General features: G+C 39.2%; 1 protein-coding gene across 3 annotated transcripts in view; it reads right to left on the reverse strand.

Moving 5' to 3' along the window:
• Positions 1–9,827, reverse strand: part of CUBN (cubilin) — a 145,526-nt gene that overhangs the window by 100,678 nt on the left and 35,021 nt on the right. For all 3 annotated transcript variants that reach the window (XM_027901601.1, XM_027901599.1, XM_027901598.1), the window contains 5 exons: positions 8,306–8,492; positions 4,707–4,867; positions 3,998–4,179; positions 3,192–3,348; positions 1,081–1,268 (listed from right to left, as the gene is read on the reverse strand). In XM_027901601.1, the coding sequence (XP_027757402.1) occupies positions 1,081–1,268; positions 3,192–3,348; positions 3,998–4,179; positions 4,707–4,867; positions 8,306–8,492 (875 nt within the window). The remainder of the gene's footprint in view (positions 1–1,080; positions 1,269–3,191; positions 3,349–3,997; positions 4,180–4,706; positions 4,868–8,305; positions 8,493–9,827) is intronic.

A 9,827-nucleotide genomic window follows, 5' to 3' on the forward strand; every position in this document is an offset into this window, starting at 1 on the left:
GGATATCTAGAGGATATCTACATGGAACAGATTAGCACAGGCCTATTCATCATCACCAGGCCTGTTGTTGAACTTTCTGCAAGACCCCAGCGTGAATAACTATCCCCAGAAATACGGGCACTATTCCATAGCCCTCTCCCTGGCTATAAGTAGTCTTCCTAACACTTCTCTAAATTTCAGCTCCTATAAAGCAAAAACTCAAGTAGAGCATAGCAGCTCCAGGCTGGCATCCTGTACAAGGGTGAGATCTGAAGGACAGATGAGTTCAGCAAAACAGCAAAAGAGTAGGCAGGAGATTATAACCCACAGTATAGCAGTGACCATGACTACACTCTACTTCCCACAATACTAAGAACAAAATTGAGAGAAAATACCTTTTAATTTGTCCTCGAAAATTTTAAGAAAATATCTTCTCTGTCCTAGAGATTTTTGTGGGTTTTTTGTAAGGAAATGAAAATAAAGGGTACTTGTCTTTAGGTTGACTAGGGTACTTGTCTTTAGGTTGACTAGATGGCTCTACTTGGCTAAAAAACATCACATTTTATTTATGGATAACTTAATTTTCTTTCAGTCCCTTTAAAGAGGCAGATGAATTATGAAAAGAAAAATATAAACAGGAGACACTGCAACTCTCCCTTTAAAAAGGTAGAAATAATACATACTAAAGTTTTTGAACCCACCCCACTGCTTCTCAGACAAAAACAAGAGGAAAATAATTGGGCTCGTTGTCTTTTTGCAATCAGTTTACTAATCCCAGGATTTCTTCTGCTTTACATGAAGCCGGAATCATGACATCTCACTTCACCCATAAAAGCCAATGCCTCTAATCTCAGGTGGTAGCCAGAGTATAGCAAACCAAGGCACCTGCAAAGGGATTCATCCTCCCATTTGCACAGACCTGTCTTAGGGCAGCAATGCTTCTCTCCCTACTGATCGCAGAGGAAACAGGGTCAAATTGTTTGGATTTAACACTTGAGTTTTAGGGGTTAAGTTTAGATACGATAAATTTCCCCTTGCTCTTCTGCATCCTTATTATTTTTCTTTACTGATGGAGACCTAATTTTTCTTGTTTCTACTTACCTTCAAGAAGTCACGATTACAGTCCGATCCATCTTCTAAATCAAAGGCCGTGAAGCTATAGTTGAGAGTGTTCCCCTTGGTAGTCTGGATGGTCCAGCTGCAGTGCTCATTCAGTGGGTAATTATTTGGATAATTTAAACTTTCTAATACGCCATGGCTACGATTAACAGTCAGTACTTCATGGCAAACTGAAAAAGAATGATAATACATCATATTTGTGCAATGATCCAATAACTCAAAAAATTACAAATTTAAGTTACTGATAGTATTACAAGGTGAGAAATAATTTAAAAAATGAAATTACAATTATGGCATCGGGTCAATGAGTCTCATTTTCCTATATCCACCTTGCCATAAAGACAGAAAATATCAGTGTGGGCAATCCCTTGTCTGGAAGCAGCATGCCATGTGTATCAGGAGCAGAGCAGTGTAATGTACAGAGAAGTGGGCAGCAGGAGGGGAGTGGGACAGGTTCTTTGCTTTGTACAGCAAATCTGCAGTGCTGAACAGCAGAAATGGCTGAAATTCACTTGCATAACTGCTTTATCGTCTGTCACCAAGGGTAGCACACCTACCTCCTGCACATTTTTTATTCTTTCCAAACGATTTAAAAAGCAGCAAGGTCTGTGTTTTTAGTACTTTGAAATGCTCGGCATACAGCTGAAGGTCAGGGGTCAGGTGGAGAGGAGCTTGTCTGCAAAGCTACACTGAAGCAACAACTCTTTGAAAGAACAGAATGAAGAGCACAAAATGGATTTTGAAGAATGCAAGATGGGTAAAATCTGCTACCCCCTGCCACTAAGATTCTATCAGAAACATATCAGGCACAAAGGTGCCTTTGAATGTTAACTTGATACCATGTTTTCCTTGCAATGTTTTTCAATTCATCACTACATTTCTTTCATGTACATGTAAACGTATCTGGCATGCTTATTTTACACCATACTGCCTACATAATTTTAGCTCTTGGGCAAGCCATTAAAAGCCTTCTCTGATGCATCTTCAGGAATTAAATATGAATGTAAATCACATTATCTGATAGCTCAAGTTCTTCATCTGAGTGCTTTGAAAGTGCTCTTTCTGTTTAATTAATGAAAGAGAGAGGGAACCTCTTCTAATATATCTTCTTGACATTGCAGTCTGAAAAGTACATGGTAGATGAATCTGTGATATCTGTAAGGAATTAGGGAGCCAAAGCTTCCCCACTCTTCTAATTATTATATGTGTCGTGTAAGGATTTGTTGTTTTTGTAATCCATTTACTATTGTCCAACTAAACGTCTGTAAACCTACAGCAATCCCTATCACTTAAGCATGACATATTTAGGGTGCATAAAGATGCTTGCAAATCGTTTTGTATGTGGTGAACTTATGTATCTTCCAATGTGCATTTAACCACATAAAAAGTATAAAGTGTATAAGGAGAAAAGTAAGTACTGGGACTATATTCAAGATTAAGACTGTGAATAAAATAATTTTATTTGTCACGTGTCTTCTTGGATTTTTTTCTCCAGATGTTATTATTCTGATATTTATGGGGTAGAACTGTTTTACAAAAAAGTGTTTGCAAGAAAAATATGACTCTTACCACAAGATATAAAAAGTGAAACTTTTTAAAAGTGTTCCAGGTAGGGTAACTTATCCCAAGTACCTACGATGCAGGATAGCTGACAGCAACTCAATTATCCTTCATCATCCTGCCTCACAAGCAGCTAGAAAATCAGAGAAGCTTGCTGTATCTGCCTTCCCTTTTTAGAAGTCAAGAGACTGGATGAGCAGAAGAGAAAGAACAGTCCAATCTATCCTGTTATGGACTTCCAGCACTTATTATTCTGAGTAAATCTGGAGTGGTAAGTGCCACTGATGCTGGTAATAAAAGTAGAGACACCTCACCAGCTTTCTCTTAAGCAGGAGATGATCTCCATCACAAGGAGAGGGGCGGATAATTTTTAGCTCTCTGTTCTGTAACTGTAGCAGACTAGAGAATTTGAGTCAGTGGTATGCAGTACACATTGTCCTCTGCTCATGAATAGGTAAGATTATGGGCTGCAAGAAGTTTCATGAACAACATGAACTGTTGAAACTTGTTCTCAACTTCTTTTATTTACTTACCCTGTTTGTATTTGGCCAAGAAACCTCCACCTTGCAGACTGTTGTCTGTCCTTAGTTTTACAAACACAGTGTCTCCACTGGAATGGATGAGTTCTGGTATCTGATTCCCACAAAATTTACCTAGCTGTCCAGCATTACTGCTATTGCCATCATATACCTAAAAAAAAAATTAAAAGATAAATAGAATAAAGATGAGGGCATTACAAACCCAAGTAATTTCCCACTGCGAAATGTCTGCTTAGGGAATTGTTACTGGGTATACAAGGGGTTAAACTCTATTTCTGTGCAGAGGAAGCCTGACAGGCATTTCAGAAACAAGCAAATCAGTGGAAAAACAGGAAACCAGTAACTGAATACTGGTGGGTTTTGAGGGGCTTGCTCACCAAGAGGGGAAACCTTCACTCCATTTCAACTTTATTAAAAATATTCAAATAATTTACGCAACAATTCAAATACGAAATTTGAAATTAACGATAGGGTTATTGACACTGCTGTGCTTTTTTTCATGTAATTTACTAAAAAAACATACTAAAGCCTTGGTTTAAAACACAGCACATTTAAAATATATGGATTCTTGTTTCAGTGGCCTTTCTATCTAGACATAAATGCTTTTCTTACCAGCAGCTACACAAACACTGCTGCCTTGCCTCTCACGGCTCTGTGATATGATGGTAGCACATCAGCAAGGAGCTTTTCTTTTCTGGGTCTGTTCACCCAGTGACACTTGAAAACCAAGGCTCTGTGTTTTCCCTTGCCTATCTGCCCATCATATCCCCTTACAGAGCAAAGCATCACGGGGTACGTACTGCAAGGTAATCGAAGGTGCACTTGGGGTGATACTCTAGATGGAACTGGTCAAACTGGATTTCATACGGGCTTCCTCGGCTTCCTCTGAGGAACCAGTAGCACTCTGAATTGTGGTAATATGGCATAGGGTAGTTGGGAGACATGAAGATGCCAGAAGCTGTCATCAAAGTCCCGCCACAACCTGAAAATGGCGAAGAAACCAAAACAACACTTAACATATATAAGAGTAGAGAACTGGACATGATGCTGAGATTCTCATTACTGACCTCCTTCACATGCTCTGAACATCTTCAGCGATGCCCCAAAAATCTGCATCTAGCCATTAGTATCATAAGCAGAAGAGAGCCCATAGCACATAGAAATATTAATTATCTAATTTGAAAAGTGCTTCTGATAGGCAGTTAACTTTCAAATAGAAACCTCTCAATTAAATTCTTGATTACCACCTTCCTAAACATATGAGATAATTGATGCAACATTTTATCTAGTGAATAGTACGTCCTTGCCCGTAGTGAGAAAGAAAGCCCAAGGATCAAGAAAGTTGGATCCTTTATCTTAACAATATGCATGGATGCTACTATATAATTGGAGAACAGATTTTAGAAGATGGGAAGCAGAAAAGATGTGGGGAAAAAGGTGACAAACTAAACACAAAGGATCAAAAATTAGATGTGTAAAATAGTTCTGTACTTGATGCAGTCATTTTACCTGCTGATGTACCATCCCACTCCGCCGAAAATCCCTTTTCGGTGCCAAATACATCACTTACAAACTTTATCCACAGCTTGTTACCATGAGAGATTGTAACAGGAGGCAGGTCTGTACCACAGTATTTTCCAAGAAGAGGAGAAGTTTCATAGCCTCCATCTCTAGAATGAGAAAGAATAAAAACCTTGGGTCAAAGAGGGAAATCATGAGAAATCTTAACAAATCCAAAATATTGGGATTCTCTCAAGCTTGGGAAAGCCTCATCCTGGCTTTTTATCTTCCACAGCAATATCACTACCAAATACTAGAGGATTCCTGCTACTTGCAGTAAGAAGCTCTACCACAGTCACCTGCTTGCTGAGTATGTCACTCTCTCATCTGAGCAGCCTGTCCAGAGGGTGTCAACATAATAACAGGCTCAAGAAGTGTCTCAGGTAGAATCGGTGCTGCAGAGGGCAGGACTTGCTCTGTATTCTACTGGGTGGTACGAAAGGTAATCCTCTAATTTGAAACAATAGTTTCATTGCTCACTGGTTAGCTTGCCACAAAACTAGATGAGGTGACTTATTAAAACCTCCCGTGTTTATTTGCCACCACAAAAATGGGAATTCATTTCTGAATTCATTTTACCGAATGATGCGCATTTTGAAATATTTATGATGCGCATTTTGAAATATTTTCTTAGTCTTCAAAATTGTTTGTACAACTGCTATTTTCCTATTTTTAAATTAAGTAATACTTCCAGGAATATTTTTTAATACTGTAATCAGGATGCACAGCTAATGCTCTGTTTTGCCTCCTGCACATCTCTCATGGCAATAAAAAAGATGGTGACAATGTGTTTATCAATTGCTTTCTAACCTTATCTTTAAAAACTTTCATACTGCAAACACCCTATGGGTCATTAGGACAATAATAAATACACTTGTATCTATATATGGGTGTGATCTTGATATGATGCTTTTTTAGTGGACAGTAATACTTTTAATTGCATTTTGACAGATTTATACCTGCTTTTGAGAGAAATTTCTACTTAGACCTCGCCACTGTTTTCTCGTCATCCTCCCAGCTTAAACTACTTGCTCATGTTACTGGCAGTTGAAGAACTGTGCCAGAACGTTCCCTCACTTGTATCTCAACTTCTGCAGCTGTGGTCAGATGAACAATTTTCTTAGTTGACTGAATGTAAGTTATCAGAGGACACCTCAGGACAAGAAACCAGAGTGACACTTCACCTAAGACTTATCTAGCTTCCCCTTCTAATGGTATCACGTTTGATGAGACACTCTGGAAATCCAGCTATAGAAGCAGCAATGTGCTGAATTGCACTTAGCAATGCTCTGGCTGTATTTTAAAATCTCTTCAATACTGCTGAGCTCTTCACAGTGAAAACAGAGTTAGATTTATACAATAAATGAATGTTTTCAGTTCTCAAGGCAAAAAAGTGAAAAAAAGGTCACCCTTGTTACAATTCAGGTTGCCCCAAATAAAGTGCTAATTGTTAAAATAAAGTTAGATTAAATTTAATCTCAGATTGTTGTTTTAGAAACTAAAAACTGAAACACATTGCTTAGAAAATACTGAAAAAGCTTTTCAGGTTTTCACATTTTTCTCCAGTTTGTATGTACAGCTGAAAAAAACCTGCAGCTAATTCAGCTGGAATTCAAAATCTCAATACTGCAACTTCAGCAAGCAGATTTTTGTTTGTTTGTTTGTTTTTTTTTAAATAAAGTACTACCTACCAAGGAATAATCCTTACAGAATATCTAGTATAATGTTTAGAATCAGCTATATCATGGTGCTTAGTGGGGTAATGGAAACTCATGGCATGCTCAGAGTGAAAAAAACACTCAGGCATTCTGCAGACATGGTTCACCCAGAGAGCTGGCTCAGGAGGACAAGAATGATGCACCAACACTGCAAAGTGCAAATCCCATCTACAGCCACACGGTAGAAAGGACATGTACTTGGTGCTGCTGTACGTAGGCATGCAGGTAACCTTCCTGCATTTCTTCTGCTTGTCTTTGTCCTGTAAAATTTCCTAGAAAGCACTAGGCTAATGTCCAAAGTTTAATGGTGATGCCAGTGTAGACAAAAATAGCAGATTATGTACATGTTCCTCCTGTTACATCCCACAGTAACTGCTGTCTAAAGACTATAAACATACAACAGAATATAGAATTATAAATCATAGAATAATTTGGGTTGGAAGGGACCTTAAAGCTCATCTGTACTACCCCATCTGCAATAAGCAGGGAGATCTTCAACCAGACAAGCCTGCTCAGAGCCTTGTCCAGCCTGAACTTGAATGTTTCCAGGGATGGGGCATCCACCAATTCTCTAGGCAACCTGTTTCAGTGCTTCACCACCACCATTGTAAAAAATTTCTTCTGAACAACCCAAACTCTCTCAGCCCTTCTTCATATGAGAGTGCTCCAGCCCTCTGATTGTCTCCATGGTCCTCCTGTGGACTTATTCCAACATGTCCATGTCCTTCTTATGTTGGGGTCTCCCGAGCTGGATGCAGTATTCCATGTGGGATCTCATCAGAGCAGAGAGGCAGAATCACCTCCGTCAATCTGCTTGCTGTGCTGCTTTTGATGCAGCCCAGGATATGGTTGGCTTTTTGGGCTGCAAGTGCACATTGCCAGGTCATGTCCAATTTTTCATCCACCAGCAACTGCAAGTCTTTCTCTGCAGAACTCCTCTTGATCCATTCACTCCCCAGCCTGTACTGATACTGGGAGTTGCTGCAGACCTTGCACTTGGCCTTGAACCTCAAGGGGTTCAAACTTGCTGAGGGTGCACTCAGCCCCTTCATCTATGTCATTAATGAAGATAATAAATAACACTGGTCGCAGTAGAGACCCTGAGAGACACCACTGGTCAGCAACCTTCATCTACACATCAAGCCATTGACAATCCAACCAATTCCTCATCTTCTGAACCATTCACCCATCAAATCCATTTCTCTCCAATTTGGAGACAAAACTGTTGTGGGGGACAGCGTTAAAGACCACGAAGACTCACTTCACTCATCCCCTGATGAAGTCGCTCCATCATAGAAGACCACTAGGTAGGTTAAGAATGCCCTTTTAGAAGCCATGCTGGCTGTCTCAATTCATCTTCCTGTCCTCCATGTGCCTTAGCATAGCTTCTAGGAGGATCTGTTCCATGATCTTCCCAGGCACAGGGATGAGGCTGACAGGCCAGTAGTTCCCCAGGTCCTCTTTTCCACCATTTTTAAAAATGAGTACAATGTTTCCCCTTTTCCAGTCATCTGGGACTTCACTTGACTACCACGACTTTTCATATACCATAGAGAATATGTCACAAAATAGTCAATAAAACTCTTTGTTTCTGCACTAAGGAAAACAACCCAAATGCAGTGCACTTGCTCTCAGAACTGTAATTCATCAAGTGGGAAAGCTGACAAGGGAGCAGAATGAGAGGAGGAAAAAGGTAGCCTTTGAAGTTCTCTTTTCCACATTAACAGCAGGGGTGTGTAGTTAAAACTAAAGCTTGTGAACATGCCTGAGTGGATTTGGACAATTTACATGGTTATCAGTAATAAGGACAAGAGAAATAATTAGCCTTGCCTGATTTCTACATAATCCTCTGTACAGCGTTTATTGCCTTCCAAGGTAAAGTCGGTGAAGTTCAGCACAATCTGTCTGTTTATTCCCACTGTGATGGTGTATATGCACTCAGTCCGGACAGGGTACTTATTGGGATAGTTTGGAGATGTTAGCACTCCAGTTTCAGAACTGTAGTCGTGTGAGCAAACTTTAAAAAGAAAAGAAACAAAGATGAATTAATTTAACATGTATTCTAAATTAACAGGAAATTTCTATTTTCAGCAGACAGAGGAGTAAACATCCTGAGCATTATAACTCTTCCTGGACACAACTTACTGCTGAACATCAACATTATAAACTAAAACCAGAATCCAGCTGTCTCATGGGATTTCTTACATTCGAGTTGATTTGTTTGTTTTTTACCAGACCACTGTGTCTGTAATAAATACACAACATAAGAGCAGTTTCAGCTGCTTAAGTTGGCTTTGTCCCAAAACCCAGGTAAGCAGAGAAAGGAAACCGAAAGGGATGTTTTGCTGAACAAAAAAGGTAGGATTCCTGAATTTCTGAAGAGCAGTGGTGGTGGAAACTGAATATAGTCTCTAGCTATGAGGGAAAGCTACATTGTTCTCAAGCATTCCCCATGATCAAACCTGGCAGACGGAATTTTATATCTAAATTTCTTTTTCGATTTTCTGGGCCAAAAGTGACAATCAGTCGGAAAGTAGTATAATCCTTAGAATCTGAGGACAAAGTAGTTCCACTTAACGTTCTATACTGAAATCAACTACACTAATATTTTTGTGAGCAATGTAGAAGCACCTTGGTATTATGAGCTGGAAAGAAGAAAAGAGTGTGGACTGATGCTGAGTCAGAACCTAAGCAGTAATTTAAAAGAAGCTGTTTTGAAAGCATGGACATAAGGACTAGGAATAAAAATATTTGCTGTAGAATAATACATAAGACTTGTTTTGGAAAGAAGAATTGTTTTCTATCAGTTGATCACAGTCAACAAGCAAAGTTTGTGATCTGGCTGCAAAAAGGGCAAGAAGAAATGTGAGCTGTGTCAGGTGTTTTCAGGCAAAACAGAGAATCTTGATGCCAATGCATCAAGGTAATGGTGACATTTCACCTGGAAAAATGTGGATAAACATAGTCACTGATGTTCCAGAAAATCAAATGTGAAGAAGCAAGACAGTGATTGTGGAGATAGCAGGACATTACTAGATTGGTAGGCAAGAGACTCTAGAAGAACATACCTTTTCTAGCTTAGCAAGTGCAGATAAACATCAGCAAGTATGAAGAAAAGAAAAATAAAACACATTCTCAGTGACAGTAAAAGCTCTGAAGCTAAAAAATGTCTATGAATATGGATGCACAGAAATTAGGAAAAACTTTCTATCAGGAAGTGAGTTTCTAGAGCAATTATGCCGCCAGCATAACAGATGTAGAAGGGAGGAAAAAGTCCACAGTTTTTTAAGATACAGTTTGATTAATTTAAGAAAGGGTTCATATTATGTAGCTCTGGGAGAAAAAAAAAAGA

The sequence above is a fragment of the Empidonax traillii genome, unplaced genomic scaffold (genome assembly GCF_003031625.1).
Source record: "Empidonax traillii isolate 1590-97213 ecotype Southwest subspecies unplaced genomic scaffold, ASM303162v1 scaffold801:size538433, whole genome shotgun sequence".
Taxonomy (NCBI): domain Eukaryota; kingdom Metazoa; phylum Chordata; class Aves; order Passeriformes; family Tyrannidae; genus Empidonax; species Empidonax traillii.